We start from the raw sequence: 17,481 nt of genomic DNA on the forward strand, positions 1-17,481 counted from the left end.
TTATAAATGTAATATAATTTAACGTGTTTTCTAGCCTGGGTTTTAGTTGACATATTCCAGTAAGTCCTATTGTGTGAATGTAAGAGTTGAAATATTTAAGTTGTTATAACATATTGTTAGTGTAGCAGTAAGTACACACCACAATGGAATAGATTAGTTTTAGTATAACTTTAAAAAATCACAAGCTGTACAAGTATTGCAAAGCAAAATGGCAAATGAATTTTCTCGTCGCGATGTGCTCGTGTCCTAGTTTAATTAGATAGTTGAGATTAACAGAATGCCGACAGGATGTGCATTAGTGTAAATATAAACAACAGTTCATAGTAGGTTCAGTTGTTGATAGAATCAGTAAAAGTAGATTAACATGATCTTTTTATAAACATTATTTTTACTTAGTGATTCCATATTTAGTGTATTTTTAAAATGAGAATTTAGTATACTGAGTTTTTGTTGCCACACATGATGAATTCCATTGCTAGAGTTGTGCTCTGCATGTGTGTAGGTTGGTGGCTTTGGAAAATGAGAATAAATTGCTGCGTTTCTATTTTTGAAATTTTTAATTTGGATAAAACAAACTCAGAAGGCAATAGGATTATCTTTGTTACCTTATTTTTCTCTGCTTTCCCAGGCTGCCTATTTAAAAAGCCCACCCACTTGAGAGATGATTATTGTATGTCTAAAAATGTGCATTGTAAGGAAAAGTTCTGGGATCTGTGGTTGAATAATAGAAGAATCAGTGTACTGAAGGAAATATTTTCAGCAAAATGGTTAAACCATTGTGAAATCATACAAATTAAAAATATAAAAGACCTCTTGGATCAATGCAGGAATAATCCACGATCATCTTCTGGCGTGGTAACGCTGTGTAATTAAAAAAAAAAAAATCAAATTGATGGCCTTTCCATCAAATCTTTAGGATAACAGTTCAGAACCCAGTATGTCTCACTGTCAGGAAGCTTTTCCTAAAGATTCTTAATGGAAAAGAAGGTTCCCAGTGGAATTTCTGTTTGGCAGAAAAATATTCTTCTTTGTGATAATTATGAATGTTTGAGTGGTGGTATAACTCATTTCTATTAGAAGGAGCAATGAATTAAGAGTTAATGGCTTTATATGAAGAACTAGTAAAGGTCTGTTTCTGAGACTGAATAATTGGGAAAGCACAATCAAAGTAGGTCTAAAGCAAGTAAGATCTATCAGGAGCTGGCCCACTGTGTTTGGTGAAGCACATGAATAACACTTATGCCACTTGGTAGTTGAAAAAGAGTCTCTGAGCAACTGGAAGGAAGAGTAGTGCTCAGGGATAGGTGACAAGAAAGAGGAGGAGGAGGCTAAGAAGCATGAGAGGTGGATGCTCATTGTTAACTAGAAGTTTCAGCTTGGAAAGTTGGAAAAACAAGGTATGTGGGAGAACTACAAACTCATTCACTGTTTAATATTTTTCTTGTTCTTGTATATTCCAGCTCTATTCTGAGATGGTACAAAATTAGCCATGGGTATTACAAATAGCACACTGAAGAGGATGGCTTCCTTTGTTGTATCACCTGCCAGAATTTTAGACTGAAATAAACCCCCCCAAGTTGTAGATCAATCCAGCTAAACCTAAATTAACCATGTTCCTTGGATTTTACTTCATATAGCAATAAAACGCACACCCCTTTCAGTTCAAATATACCAGGTGCAGTTGCTCTTAAGATTGTTTAGGTCAGTTTGGCCTATATACCAGGAAATCCTTTTCCCCTCCCTTATATCTGAGGGTGGAGCATGTGTGACATGTGAACCCATTTAACTCTTTCCAGCCAGAACAGCTCACCCCTTTTTCCTCTCTGTCCATTCCAGTGTCCAACCAATAACTATACAATACATGTGCATAGGCGTATTTTATGTATTTTCTAGCCATAGACTTTATCAAAACCTTTATTGAAAACCCAGCTAAAATTATCAGTTTTCCTTTGTCCACAGTTCGGTTGACATGTTCAAAGTATTTCTGCAGTTTACAGAGCTAAATTTTTCTTCTGTCAAGAGCCAAAGATTTTTCCTTACTATGTGCCTATACAGTGTCCAGGTGGGGACCCTAATCTAGATGCTGGGGGACTCTATACATGAATAATGCAAATAAATAAGAATAATTCCAATAATGCATTTTAGATTCAGCAAACATTAGAGCTTTATCTATGATACAGGTACATTATTAATCTAATATTCTGTTTAACAGGTTCTGCTTTAGATCTACATTTTAGTGATGTAAATGTAGCATCCTTAGATAAAGAATTAGAAGATCAAGAAAATAACGATCTTGGATTAACAAGTAAGAACTCTGATTTAAAAATATAATTAATTCTCATCTACTAATTTAAAGTACTTTGCCTTCTTATCTAACAAAGCTTAACCCTTTAAAAGAATCATTTTTAGGAGCCCTTGACTTTGCTCTCGCTGATTGGTTTTGGGGTGTGCAGGCCGGGAACGATCCGGGGCCCTTTTTCGCGTGGCGGGCTGTGGCCAGCAGCCCGGACACGCCGGGTCGGGGAAGGCAGGCGGCACGCTAGAATTAGGCACGGACGCTTAATGGTTGTTTAAGATTGTTTACTTACACCGTAGATGGTCACGGTGCAGGCTGGAAAACTTCCAGGAATACTTTGCTTAAGTCCCAGTTTAAGGACTCGGACAGAGCTCTGAATTCACTCACAATTCACTCACACGAAGTTTGCTAGGCTCCGTGGAACTTTGCGCGCAGGGAAGGGTACGTCGAGGGATCAGGCGGCGACGGGGAGAGGCGAGAGGCTGATCAGACCCCTTGTAGCCTTCTTGATATTCACGCTGGGTCCAATAGGCTCCGCAGCGCTTAGAGATCTTCACGAGACGTGAAGTCTCCTCCTCCTGATGTTCGTGGAGTCCTCCAACTTGGGCGGAAACCACTCAAGCCTCTTATACGGCTAGCAAACCAATCGCTAGCTGCCACGTGGGAATAATTTAGAACTGGTCAATAGTGGGGCATAAATTTAAATACAAATGGCGGGAACTCCTTGCAACGTGCATTTCTGTGTTGCAACGAAGAAATGCACCCTGCAAAGAAAGCTACAAACGGCGGGAAAATAATTTAGCGGTGCCGAAGCGCACACGCACCAAATCACGCCCTTGGGTTGTGACATGGAGTACCACCCACCATCCCTTCTGGATGAATGTTTTGGGATGCCACCACCATCCCTTCTGGATGAATGTTGTGAGGGCCTCATTAAGTAGGTGTTTTGAGCATGCCTGCCAGAGTAGGGCTTGCAGGCAAGACTTTTTTCCAGCAAAGCCTGGTTGGGTCATATTAACAGGCTGTAGAGATAAGGTAGGAGCCCAGCTAATAAGTGCTGCCTGGTGGTAGGCATCTCTGTACATGGCCAGTAGTAAACATGTAGGTGCTTGGGGAACTGTGGGCATATGCATTTTTAAAAGGCAGCTGAGAGGAGGTCTTGAGGATCTACACTTTGGACTTAAGTCTCAAACTGCATTTAGATACCTAAATTGTGTGGATCTCTCCTGCAATGATTAGCCACTTAGCCAATTCTGGGAAAGGAAAGGAAGAGTAGTGTAAGAGAAGAGATAAACAGAGAGTTGCACAAGGACTTTATAAAGTGTGTGTGTAACATTGGATCATTGTGCTTGCCAAGTGGTCAAAAACCATGCAGATTTTTATAAGTTGGATGCAAAACAGGTTGGATCATCATGCTTGATAAGTAGTCATGGATGACTCAGTGTCTGGTTGGGAGGAGATATCAAGTGGGGCTTCCCAAGGGTCTGTTCTGTGTATTGTTTATATCTTCCATTAATGATTTGGATGATGGAGTGACATTTATGAATGAAACCAAGTTGGATGGAGTTATAGATACTGCGGAAGGCAGGACTAGGATCCAGAAGGACTTGGATAAACCATAGAAATATTCCAAAATCAGTCTGATGAAATTCAAAAGGAACAAGTGGAAAGTCTGCTGTACCTGAGCCAGAATAATTGCATGCACAGATACAGACTGAGGAGAGACTGCCTAGGCTGTGCTATTGCTGAGTGGGACCTGGTGGATTATAGTGGGCTAGAAGATGAAAATCAGCCAACAGTGTGTTCTTGTTGCAAATAAAGCCAACAGTATGCTGGGTTGTATTAGCAGGAGTGTTACCTATAAATCGAGAAAAATGATTCTCCCTCTCTGTTTGAAGCTGGTGAGGCCTCACCTGGAGTATTATGTCCAGTCTTGGACCCCGGACTTCAAGGAAGATGAGGACAGATTGTAAAGAGTCCAGCGGAGATCAACCAAAATGATTAGAGGCTTGGGAAGCATTATTTATGAGGAAAGACTGAAAGAGCTAGGATTATTAAATCTGGAGAAGAAAAGATTCGGAGGGTGGGGTTTGATAACAGTCTTCATATACCTGAATTGTGATTATAAAAGGGTGGAGATGGACTTTTCTCTTTGCTGTAAGAGACAGGACTAGAAGCAATGGCCTCAAACTGCAGCAGAGGCAATTTAGATTGGAGATTAGGAAGAACTTTCTGACTATAAAGTTACTAAATTTTAGAATTGGCTACCTAGAGAAATTGTGTGACCTTCATCCCTGGAAATCTTTAAGTGCAGGTTAGATAGATACTTATCTGGGATGGTTTATTCAGGCATGCCTTGAGCCATAGGGCTGGATTAGTAGATGATCTTTTGAAATTCCCTCCAACCTTATTTTCATACAGTCCTAAAATCTTCAGTAAAGTAATGTATTGGGGGGTTCCTAACTTCATCCTTTCAGCTGTATCCTTATACTGTATGCACCTGTCGACAGTTATCTCCAACTTTCTTTAGTTCTTTGGCAGGGGGGATGCAAGGTCACAAGGGAGGGGCCATAAAAGAATTTACTTTAAACTTATAAATAGTTAAGTATTACAGAATCACTAACGTTGTTGTTTACAAAAACCAAAAATGTGCTAGTAGGTGGTTAGCAAGCAGTAAATAAAGAGTTTAAGTAGTCAGTGTACAAGTGTGGATGTTAAAATGCAATGACATTAGAATGATAGAGCAAGGAAGATTAGTTTCTGTTAGTTAATTCCATGTTTGTGGATTAGATTTTTAACATTGATTTTTAACACATTTTCTATTAACACGTTTGCTATTGTCTGTTCCGTTAACAGTTCTTTGACAGATACCTTCAGTAGTTTTTTGTGTAGTTGTCCATTAATATTCTGCTTCTGATAGCTATGCACAGGAGACTCTTCTTGGGCTGGCAGTGCCCTCTGGGACCATGTTTGTACCTTCCATGTTCTCTGGTGCTCTCTGGTCACGAGCATAAAGGACAGAGAGGCTACAAACATTCCTGTTCCTTACTGCTTGAGAATGCAAACCAGAACACATTTGGTAATCGCATCTCTATGCGTGTGCAATGTATTGGATAGTTGTCAGAGTTAGTTATTACCTTTAGACTATTGTCATAAAACAAGCACCATTCTGTATTAGATTTGAAGATGTCTGAATCTACAGCACCTATAATATCAAGACCTCCCTGGACATGGCAGAGTCCAAGTCTCAAAGACTCTTCCTCTTGTAAAGGAGCTGACCCTATTATCAACAGTGGGCACTAAGTGCCTTTAAATTCCTTGGTGAAATTTGTATGGCGCCTTGGTGTGTTATGCATGACTCACTTCAGAAACAAAGTAGAAATCCAAAGAAAGGTCCTTTGTAGCACTTCCTCCTCAAGAGCTCCCTCCTTAGTACTGGAAGGCAAGAAATCTGCTATGGACCAGTCTACCACTTTCATAGTTTGTAGTGTTGGAAGGGACCTGAGTAGATCATCAAGTCTGACGCCCTGCCATGGCAGGAAAGAGTACTGGGGTCAAATGACCCCGGCGAGGTGTTTGTCTGGCCTCCTCTTAAAGACCCCCAGGGCAGGAGCCAGCACCACGTCTCTCGGAAGTTGGTTCCAGATCCTAGCCGCCCTGACAGTGAAGTAGCGCCTCCTGGTATCTAGTCTGAATCTACCCTCTGCCAGCTTGTGACCGTTATTTCTAGTCACTCCTGGGAGTGCTCGGGGAAACAGGGACTCCCCCAATGCTTGCTGATCCCCCCTGACTAGTTTGTAAACCACCACCAGATCCCCTCTCAGCCTTCTCTTGTGGAGGCTGAACGGGTTCAGGTCCCGTAGCCTCTCCTCGTAGGGCCTGCCCTGCTGCCCCCTGACCATGCGGGTGGCCTCCTCTGGACCCTCTCCATGCTGTCCACATCCCTCCTGAAGTGCGGCGCCCAGAACCGGACGCAGTACTCCAACTGCGGCCTGACCAGTGTCGCATAGAGGGGGAGGATCACCTCGGACCTGCTCGAGATGCATCTGTGGATGCACGACAAGGTGCGGCTGGCCTTCCTGACCGCATCCCCACACTGTCGGCCCGTGTTCATTTTGGAATCAGTAATGACTCCAAGATCCTTTTCTGCCTCTGCGCTGACGAGAAGGGAGTTCCCCAGCCTGTAGGTCTGCTGCTGGTTCTTCCTGCCCAAGTGCAGTACCCTGCACTTGTCAGTGTTGAAACCCATCCTGTTCTCATCTGCCCACCCCTGTAACCTGTCTAGGTCTGATTGTAGCCTATTCCTCCCTTCTAGCATGCCCACTTCTCCTGACATCTTAGTGTCATCTGCGAATTTGAACAAGGTGCTTTTTACCCCCTCGTCCAAGTCGCTGATGAAGATGTTGAACGGTGCAGGCACGAGGACCGAGCCCTGGGGGACCCCACTGCCCACATCCCTCCAGGTCAAATAGGACCCGTCCACCACCACTCTCTGGGTGAGGCCCTCCAGCCAGTTTGAGTGCTCCACTAAGCTGCCAGCCCTTTCTGGACTATAGAGCACATAGGGGTTGAGAAAATCCCACTTGAGTCCTTCATACTTTTAGCCCAGCTCTTAATTAGATCCGTCCCGGGATCTCCAAAGTAGATGTGTCTATATCTGAGCAGAATAAGAAGTGTCACAGATCCTGCTGGAGACGGATAGCCAGTCCTTGCTCTTTGCTAGTTGTTTTTTCCGATTCCACGGTCCCCACTCTCATACACGTCAGCCCTTACGGCAGGAGCTGAGCCCTGTCACAGCGTGGCCCAGGCAATTCTGGTACTCTGCCCTCATGAACTTTTTAACACAGACTCTAATCATACGCCCTATAAACAAGTTTGCCTTCAAACTGTCAGAGTCATGCAAGTGGATGGACACATTTTATACCTAAGCCACTATTTATTTATCCATTTCATTTCTGTGTACTAAATGGCTGACAGTGACTGACAGAGTCATTTGCTTATTAATAGTTCAGAACATCCTGGCTAGCAGCATAAATCAGGGGTTGGCAACGTACCAATTGTGGGCTGCATTTGGCCCATGGCAGCATGGAGAATCAGCGGCACCCTCCAGCCATGGCAGCAGAGGTGGCACCCCCAGAGTCCTATTACCTGGTGCTTTCAGTTTATTCTCTGTGCTGCATCATTAGGATGGCATCCCAGCATTCTAGCATCTGCCTTTTGCATCCATTCCCTTCCCAGCATATGCTGATTGCCAAGGGGTGTACAGCCCATGGCAGGGGCTGGGTAGCGAGCACTGGCCTGCAGTGGCAGAAAGTTGCCAACCTGTGGCATAAAGGATTCTACCAGAATAATCTTTATTGGGCACAAAGGGATATGCTCTGGGGGTGGGGGAGAGTGGGCACTTTTGACTAAAGCCCATTGAACCACTAAAGCTCTTGGAGCCACTCTAAGTAAAGTGCCCCCACCACCATTTTGAAGCACGGGGATGCTGAATAGATGAGACGTGGAGGCTGTTGGAGTGCGCTAATTAGTACGCTCCAGCAGACTCTATTGATTGAGTCTGTTCCAATGCGCTGTAAATACAGTGCGTCGGAGCAGCATCCCTGCAACAGGCACCCACAAGGTCCTCAGTCTGGTCACTGATCCTTGGAAGGTCCTGTGTTGGCCATTCAGACTACCTGCTTGCCTTCAAATATTCAGGCTTTTGCATCATCTCTATAATAATGTGCATGCAGCAGATTTGCCTGATCAGCTTCCTCTGGGAGACGGTTATATTTTCTCCTGGCAGGCAGTAACTAAATTTCTTAAGGGGCTTATTTATGTCTTTCCACCAATAATTTGGCAGGCTTATATCCCAGACAACAGTTTACTATAAACAGTGGTAATGGGTTTAATGTGACCTCTTTTAACCATGTTTTGAATTTGTAACTTTTATTATTTTCCAAAAGATTGATTCTCGCTAGTTAGTAACAAAACAAGTTCTCAAAAACAAACAACTGTAAACTTGTATAGGTTGAAATATGATTATTTTTGATTCTTAATTTGTATTAATCTAAATGTAGTAAATAATATATTTCTTTTACTAGATGATTATTAATTTTTTGCTTGGTTTTTGTCAAACCCTATGTGGATAGAAACTGGAAGACAGTTAAATGCAGCAAACTTTATAAAGATCTTTTTTTCTCAATGAAACAATGTATTTGTTACACGAGAAAAAACAGTTTATTTCAAATTTTTACATTTAAAACTTATTTCTTAAATAACAGCATGGTGAGGATTTTTATGATATCTTCTGTTGGGCCAACTGTATAATTGGGAGACAAATTAGACGAGCTTTTGGGCATAAAATGCCCTGCAGCAGGTCTCCGAGAGAAACGGACACAGACTGAGCTAAATAACAAGAAAAAAAGTACTTTCGCTGACAAGGGCTTTGAACTGACTGTTTTGGGTACCATGTCCTGCACTAATTTGGAGACTGTAGATTCCATTCTCTTTGGTCTAGGTTTTATTTATAAATTTTTGAGGCTGAGGAGGGTTATTTTATGTTTATTTTTTAATTTCCATTTATGTTCTCAACTTTAAGTGAATTAGTCATTAAACTGAATTATATAAAATGATCCAAATAAAATACTCATTCTGCAACTGCAAAACTCTGTTTACAAAAGTAAGAGAATTGATCAACCTCTTTCAATGGGGATGGGAGTTATGAAGTAACACATGGTTGACTTCCTAACATTTTTTTTCTATTTTTACATAGGTCAAAGATTACTGGGAAGTTCAGCTCCTGTCAATATTCCAGGTTCTCTTGCTCGTTCCTCATCTTTACATTCATCATCTTCCCTTTCAACCTCTCCACTCAGTTCTCTTTCACAGTCGTTGTCTCAGTCTTTTATTTCATCCACTATGGCTCCTCACCAACAGCAGCCTCAGCCTTTGAAATCAGAACATAGCGTGTTAGGTACCTCAGCCTCTTCTCATAACTCTTTAGGTAAGTCATTTTAAGGGCTAATCCTTTACTTTGCAAGTGGCTGAAAGGCACTCTAAAAATGAGTGGACAGAAGCAACACAGAATTAAATACTGCAAGTCAGCCTGAAGTGTATATCAAATAACTGGATGAAACCAGGGGTAACTTTGAAGTACTTCAAGTTAAATTTGGCCTTCCCCCACAAGCATAGCTGGAGAGTGGTCAGCCCCAAAGCATTCCACGGTGCCTTGCTTTGCCAGTTTGCTTCCTGAAGTAGCCCCTCTATCACGCACAACTTTTCAGAGGGGAAGGGAAACCATAGAGAGGTTTATTAGCAGAAAGAAGAAAAAATTCTGGGAGAGGGTACTTGGTGCACAAGCAGTGGGCAGCCCATCCAACAATGGAGCTGGAAAAAGTAAGAATCACCCTGGTGCCTTGAGATGCAATCAAGGGTGCCACACAACGTTAGTGTTGTTAGGTATGCAAGCATGATTCACATGATAAACGCATGAGATTTAAAATAGGATTCCATAGTATCAAAAACATTCTGCCCTGCTGGAGTCCTCCTGAGTTCTTTGCCACAGGAGAATTGCTCTTGTATTGTTCTGTAGTCAAAAAAACAAGTAAGAACTAAGAGCTGGCTTTTTCCGAGGGGTGCCTTGAGTCTATCCATAGACACCTCAAGTCAAAAAAAAAAAAAAAAAAGGTTGAGAACCATTGAAGTCGGGAATGTGAAAGAACTGAAGCCAAATGTGATTTTTTTGGCCAAATTTGTTTGCAATAGAAAGACCCTCCTAGTCTTTCTTTGCAGGGCTCTGTTTTATTAAAAAGAAGCAGATAACAATGACTAAGTATTTAGAAAAAATCGTTTAATGCTACATGTCTTTGTTACAGATCTTGAAACCAGCATAAACAATTAGTGGTTATCTATTTTTTCAGGTTTTTTGGAGATGCGCAGTGTGTTTATTTTTGTCTGTCTTGTGCTTGGCAGGTTTAAATGGTGTTACAGGTAGCATTTGGGATTTTGTAACTGGGAGCTTCTCTCCTAGTCCCTCTCCTGTGTTGAGCAGTGGTACCACACCCTCAGCAAGTTCAGGTACCAGTGGAAGTGAGTTAACTAGAGTTAGACAGGAACTGGATGACGCCAAAAGAAAAATAAAACAATGGAAAGATTCTTGGCGACAAGTAAAGCAGGTATGTTAATATTAAATTGCATTTCATTTCCTGAATAATTTTTAATTAAAATGTGTATTACTTTGTTCTTTCTCTTTAGATCTTCATCTTTGGAAAGGAAAGATTTTATTTTATTCTGCCAGATTAATCAATCCTGACTTCTGGCCTTTCATCTTCAAATTTAGCTTGGGAGAATTAAGCTATAGCAGGCAGCTCACTTCCCTCAAGTCATTCTGTCTTTGTAAGCAAATGGCTTCAGGGAGCATATTTGACAGTGGCCTGTAGTACTGCTTCAGTAAATGGCAACATGTCGCTGAGGAGAGGAGAGAGCCTGGCCACAAGTCTTCCATGGCTGACGATATGGAGCAGATTAGACATGTAATCTAGTTTCCCCAGCATTCAGGAACTAGTGTTGGTATCTGCTTGACTCCTACAAAAGCACAATTGGGAGTAGAGTATAATGATAAGTTTTAGGCGTTCTCTCCTTTCTCCTAACTTTCTCCTAACATCACAGAGGACAAAGATGTTTTAATGCTTTCTACTTTAGGGGAATAGCCAGCAGAGTACCTTTACTACCGTTTGAGTTTTCAACTCTTGCTATCAAATGAGGGTTGTTTGATCCATTTTTTTTTCATGTATGCATACTCGCTCATGAGTGTTCCTAGTGATGTATAGACAATTGGAGATGAAATCCTTACTTAGACAAAAATCAAAAGGAGATGAAAAAGGGTGGTGAGAGGCATGGAGAGGATGAAGGAAACCATAAGCTCATGTGGTAGCTGAAGATTCATATTTTATGTATCTTGAGGACCTTTTATATTTAGGCCTCTGTTATTAATTTACAAAATATTGTATCATGTTCCATAAATCTTTCTGTTATAGGCATGTGATGCATGGCAAAAAGAGGCCCAAGAGGCCAAGGAACGTGCTAACGTGGCAGACACGGAGAAACAGCTAGCCCTTCGGAAAAAAGAGGAAGTGGAAAATAAGTTTAAAAACCTTCAGGAACAGTTTGTGCGTCTATCCACTCCATTGCCTCATCTGAAAAGCTATGGAGATATAGAAACAATACCCTTACCAAAGCTTCATTCTTTACGAAGTCAGCTCCATTTGGATTTAGAAACAATAGATGAGGTGAGTTTATCCACACTGTGGATAGTGTTACTTCTTTGTTAATTCTGTTAAATGGATAGTTGTGTATATGTAGATGTGACTATATTTTTATTTAAAAATGGACAGTTTAACACCATTATATAGAGTGTTTACAGAGAGTTTTTAATTTCACTTAAAGAATGCTAAGTTCATGTATGTTGAGGCTTGAAATATGCCAGACTGAATTTCCCCAACTCAAATGATTCTTCACAGATTTCTCAGTGATAGAAAAATAGTTTTAAACCAGCTTTTAGCTTCAGTGCAGTGGACAAACAGTTTGGCAATTAAAGAGCTGTAAATATTTATCCTTGCATTACTGCCAAAATGAGACGCTGCACATTGGATTTTCTTTATTGAGCAATTCTTTTTTTCCAGGTAATTTTTCAGATCCATTCAAAGAAGTGTGTTGTATGCCGAGAACATAACCGTAGCGTTGTCCTGCAGCCATGCCAACATTATGTCCTTTGTGAACACTGTGCAGCTAAACAACAAGAATGTCCTTGCTGCAAGACAACAAAAAATAAATGGTGACAGTGTGTCATGGTACTTATGTAATGTTAATGAATTAAATATTTTATGTTCTAGTATTTTATATAAAAATTGTATATGTAGTTATTAATCCATTTACTAGTGCTAGACTGATCTCCATTTTGACTTCTTAAGAGACGTTCTTTCCTGTTTCCCTAATATAGGAAAAGCGGTTTGGCTGCCTTTACTTGATTTCTTTCTATGATGCTGTTCTAAAGTTCCATATTTATTCCTTTCTTCACTTGGCCTTTTCAATTTTTACTTGCATTCCTGTTGCACAGGCTACTCAGGTTCAGTTCTTCAAACATAATCATGTCTTAAGGGTCCTTACCCACAATGCCTGAATGAGGGATTTATGCTTCTGCTCTGCATCAGAATTCATGGAAGTTACCATGTAAGTACAGTGCTTGATAATAGGAGGACCCACCCTTCACCTTGTGTCTATGGTGTGCTATATAGTCCAGTGCCAGTATTTTGGAGTCAGTCTAACACTACTGTTTACTTGGCTATTTGAAGAAATTTGATTACCGTAAAAGCACTTTGTTAACTTTTTTTAAAGAGGTTATGTTATAAATTGCTTTAAGCTGCTTTCTAGGTTTTATGTTTGTTTTTTAATATGCGATAAAATGAAGCTTTTTATGTATACTGTGAATTTAAAATATTTCATATCAGTTTTATTGTTAAATCATAGTATGGTAAATATGGAGTTAGATTTCATACTTTGACTTTATTACTTATTAAATGAACAATTAGAGAAAAATGGGAATTGCCTAGAATTTTTACAATTTTCGAGTTAACTTCAAACTAATAGTGTTTATAAGTATACCAGCAGAGAGGATAATGCTGAAAGGCACATAGGCTTACATATTCAGATACATTTCTAATTTTATTAAACAAATCGGTTTTCTCAAATGCTTGTGCATTTTGCATTACCCAGTTTGGATGTTTGTAGTCTGAAGAGAAGTATGCCTATAACTCCTAGCTGGTGTGGTACCCAGTAGGAACTGGTCACTTTTTTCAGACACCTATCCCTTGCATCCACTAAAATTGCAAATGGCACGAAGGAAATGTCTCGTGTAAACAATTTCTGTTACTTAATTAAAATGATCACCTTTGTATAATAATAGAATTTCAGTATAATACCTTGCAATGAACAAAATATCATAGTTTGTTTTTAAAGGAAGGGTGTGTATGCATGTGTGTAATGTACATGTATGCGCACGCGCGCGCACACACACACACACACACACTCCCCCTCCCCGCCATAGTTTAACTGTAAAATTCTTAGAATATTTAATCAGGCAATGGTGCTCTTATACAATTATTTTTTAAGGTTGTTCATGTTTAACAATGATGGTTAGGAGTATGCAATTCAGGAGAAGTTAGTTACTGTGTGTTAACACTGTCTCTTGTTATGTAACATTCTTTTACAAAAGAGTTAGCCTGTTTTTTCTTGTTAAGTGCAGGTGTGACACAAGTACAGCTTACATGGAAATGACCTACTACTGTGTTACATAATGTACATACCACGATCTTATAGTATTCAATGCAAGAAGTTCATTTATATAAACAGCAAAGACCTTAATTTTTGAAGTTTAGTTGTTGCAGTAAAAGCAAGATATACGCCAAACATTTTCTTGCATCATGTCTTAGATATTTGTATCGGTGTTAAAGAATACAGGCCCCAATTCCAGGCTCCCTGAAATCACTGCATCTCAACTAAGATCAATAGACGTTGGGCAGACCCTTGGCTAGCAAAAATAAACATTTAATGTCGTCATTCAGTCTACAGAATGATCATCCCCTGATTACTGATATATCAACCTGTGAGAACATGGAGAGTGTTTGAAAGCAAGAAAGGGGGGAACTAAACCTCCAAATGAATGAACTTTTTTAACAGAAACGCTTAATAGAAAATTTAGAAATATAAAGGCACATGTAGCACACTTTTACAGGATTTATAGGGTTTAAACTTGGGCGTAATAGTGTCGCTTGATGCATTTTTCATACAATTATAAAAAAAAAAAAATCCTACCAAAATTAAAATTGTTTATGAGATAAACGTAACATTACAATATAATTTCATTTTCCAAAGCATATTGTCTGTTTCGAAAGATTTTTCTTTAATATATAAGTGGAATTAGTTTACATTTTAAATTAAATGGTACTTCAATCACTAAGCTTTGCTGTGTGTATTAATGTACTTCTACACTTGTGTAATCTTTGCCAAAGATTTCTTTTGAATATTAATAACATTTTGGCTAAAGCAAAGCAAATAGGTAAGACATTTTAACAGTGACCAAATTAGGAAGTGATGTGTAAAATTACTGTAAATGTTTTTAAAACATGCAATTGATTTCAGTGAATGTTATACTAAATCCATGTAGAATATGGAACAATGTTGTGCAGCTGTCGTTCTTGCAGAAGTAACTAAAATTCTTAGTGAAGATTTTCTTTTTAATATTTTAAATCCTGCCTAATGAAACGTGGCCTCCTGCATCAATGTTAAGTTCTTTATTTAAAACATGCAGAAGTACAGTTTTGTGTTACCTTTGTTATATATATAGATATGTAGAGAGATATAGATATTAGGGCTGTGTGAAGCTTCGGTCCCTGATTTGATTCGGCCCGATTCGGTGGCCAAATCCCAGAATCCAAATCAAATTGGAGAACCCTTTAATCTCTCCGAATTGAGTGGGAACCTTCCAAATCGATTTGGAAAGATTCAGTGATTCGGACACAGACACAGCTTTAAATGTTTTCTCTACATACCTCAAGGCAGCAGGCCGGTCATGAATGCTGCGGTGCTGGGGTGGATGGACTGTCCCACAGGAGCGCAGGGGGCTCCCCAGTGCGCTCAGCAGCAGACCCAGAAGTGGACCAGAAGCACTTCCAGTCCACTTTTGGGTCTGCTGGGGGGGGGGAAGCTGCCCCCCCCCACCCCTGACTCGGCGACTGGTGCCTCCTAGGTCTGGGGGAACACCTGGGGTCTCTCTGCGGCTGATTGCAGAGCTGGGTGGGGGGGGCTGCATGCTCCCTGGCAGGCCTGGAAGCGTGCCGGAAGTATTTCCAGTCCACTACCGGGTTTGCCACGGAGCACGTGCAGGCCCCCCCGGACTCCTGTGGGACGCTCCATGCGCCCCAGCATCGCAGCGTTCGCAAGCCGCACCCGTACCTCGAGGTATGTAGAAAAAACATTTAAAGCTGTGTGGATGTCTGAATTGCTGATTCTCCCACTCAGCATCAAACTTCAGGTTCAGATTCAGCCAAATCGAGTCAGGGACAGTGATCCGATGCTTCTATATCTAGATAGATAGATGTTTGTGCATTTACCCGTTATCCTGAAGCCTTTTTTTGTTTTCTTTTTCTTTGGTCTTTTCTTTTTCATATATATAAAAAAAAATCTTTAGCGGACACCACCAAACGAGCTAACAGCAAGGGCAAAACAAATTGTCACAGTATCATTCAGAGTTTTGCAAGTGCTACCTTCTTAGGATGAAATCAGCCACATTTTAAGTAATGTATAGTTACCAATGAGGAAAAAATTGCACGCGTTTCCCCTCAGCTTCTGTTGAATTGAATTTTGGATGCATTAAAATTTGAATCTTTTGTCAAATGCGGGGGAAAGACCAAAGAAATGTTTCTGTGATTTAAATTCTCAGATTGAGCATCTTATTTTTAGTTATAATGAAATATCCTTAGGTAATTACACGCACCATGTTGAACATTCACATGAAAATGCTATAATAATTTTTTGAAGGAACACTTTTTTGCAAGGAATTTATAAGCAAGATTTTCTGGTTTTGTTTGTTTGCTCTCTTTCCAGCCAATGAACTCCAATAAGGAATAATTGCATCCATTTTACAGTGACACTCTTAAATGCAGGATAATGAAATATGTGCCGTTTAAATTGGTGATTGTTGAAAAAAAATATTAAAAGGGAAATCTTTACATATGTGATTTTTTTTTTTTTTTTTTTTTCTTGTCCTGGTGACATACTATCTGGAAACTAAATGCACTAAATGTATTTTAGCAAAAATACAGCATAATTTGTTGGAATAACAAATACTATATAAATATAAAATACACTAACTTGTTAGGTTTGTTTTTGTATTTGAAGAAAATGTGACCAATTTTCATGTAAGTGTGTGGAAAAGTACAAATTTTTATGTGAATGCCATTATGTTCTCACATGTATGACTATTTTATCCTGGGGAATAACAGATTAAAATTACAGTTTCTCAGGGTTTAACATTTAAGAACTGTAATCTTAACAGAATATTTGCTGATTTCAGATAGATCCCAAAATGCATGTTACTGGTTTGTTAAAATTAGTCTTTTTGAATAGCAAATTATTAAAACATATCTGTTTTGTTATGTATTGCCATGCAGAATATCCTAGTATTAAATATAAGTAGAAATATTATTGTCACAATATATTTGTGTAACTGTGGTCAACGTAAGACCTTAACTGAATATGAAATTTTCACTTGTATTAATTTATGGAAGCATTAATGTTCTGAGTGTATAGGCAGAAATGATATTGTGAATTGAATTGTTCTTAATACAGAAGGTATTATTTATAATGCATAATCATATACTTGTAGTGAATTGTTTAAAATTGTTAACACTTGTTAAAACTTTTTTACACTATAGCATTTATGCAATGGTTTACAGAATTCATGGAATTATTTTTATTATCAATATGAAAATAAAATTTTTGATCTTTAATTATTTTTGTCTTCATAGACTACTGATAGATATTGAGGTCATCTGATTTACTGTCAATATATATAAATAGAACTTTGCATTTTAATATGTAAACATATAATGGAGAAGGTTTTCCTTGCTAATTTGCTTTTAGACTTATCCTCTGGAATCAGATTTTGGCATCTCTGACATAATTGGGTTTCCTGATCTTTAAAGTAGAATCTATGCATATTACCATCAAAACAAATGATTTAGGCAGCACCGATTAGTGAAGAAGTTAATCTGATAACGTAATTAGTGTTGTATAAAGTTTCTTTTCTTACTCCTTCTGTAATGACCTACCGGTAAGGACAATAGAATTGGGATGCTTTCTCTTTGGAGAGAATTGATACAAGCAAGGAACCTCTAAGGATTATTACAGGAGTATTGAAAAATCATGCAGCTACAGCAGTGGATAAGGTTAACTCTTAACTCCTCCATGTGTTTATGCAGTTGAAGTGACGATTCAGCAGCTGGGGAGAAAAAAAATAAATTATTGGAGAGAAGAATCTGGGACAGAAGTGGTAGCACCACCTTTCAGTTTTATGCTTGGGGTTTGAGATTGAGATGAGTTTGGGATAAAGGGTAGGGTAGCATTGAACTAAAGTTGGAATTAGT

At 39.4% G+C, this 17,481-nt stretch overlaps 2 protein-coding genes across 9 annotated transcripts in view; both read left to right on the forward strand.

Moving 5' to 3' along the window:
- Positions 1–16,845, forward strand: part of UNKL (unk like zinc finger) — a 93,152-nt gene extending 76,307 nt beyond the window's left edge. For all 8 annotated transcript variants that reach the window (XM_059716640.1, XM_059716644.1, XM_059716639.1 and 5 more), the window contains 5 exons: positions 2,213–2,305; positions 9,054–9,284; positions 10,253–10,455; positions 11,317–11,568; positions 11,962–16,845. In XM_059716640.1, the coding sequence (XP_059572623.1) occupies positions 2,213–2,305; positions 9,054–9,284; positions 10,253–10,455; positions 11,317–11,568; positions 11,962–12,117 (935 nt within the window). In that variant the 3' untranslated portion in view covers positions 12,118–16,845. The remainder of the gene's footprint in view (positions 1–2,212; positions 2,306–9,053; positions 9,285–10,252; positions 10,456–11,316; positions 11,569–11,961) is intronic.
- LOC132244660 (putative E3 ubiquitin-protein ligase UNKL) overlaps positions 14,513–17,481 on the forward strand; it is a 34,874-nt gene continuing 31,905 nt past the window's right edge. Inside the window, exons 1-2 of the mRNA XM_059716778.1 lie at positions 14,513–14,540; positions 15,159–15,295. Of these exons, the coding sequence (XP_059572761.1) occupies positions 14,513–14,540; positions 15,159–15,295 (165 nt within the window). The remainder of the gene's footprint in view (positions 14,541–15,158; positions 15,296–17,481) is intronic.

This window comes from Alligator mississippiensis, chromosome 13 (assembly GCF_030867095.1).
Source record: "Alligator mississippiensis isolate rAllMis1 chromosome 13, rAllMis1, whole genome shotgun sequence".
NCBI lineage: Eukaryota > Metazoa > Chordata > Crocodylia > Alligatoridae > Alligator > Alligator mississippiensis.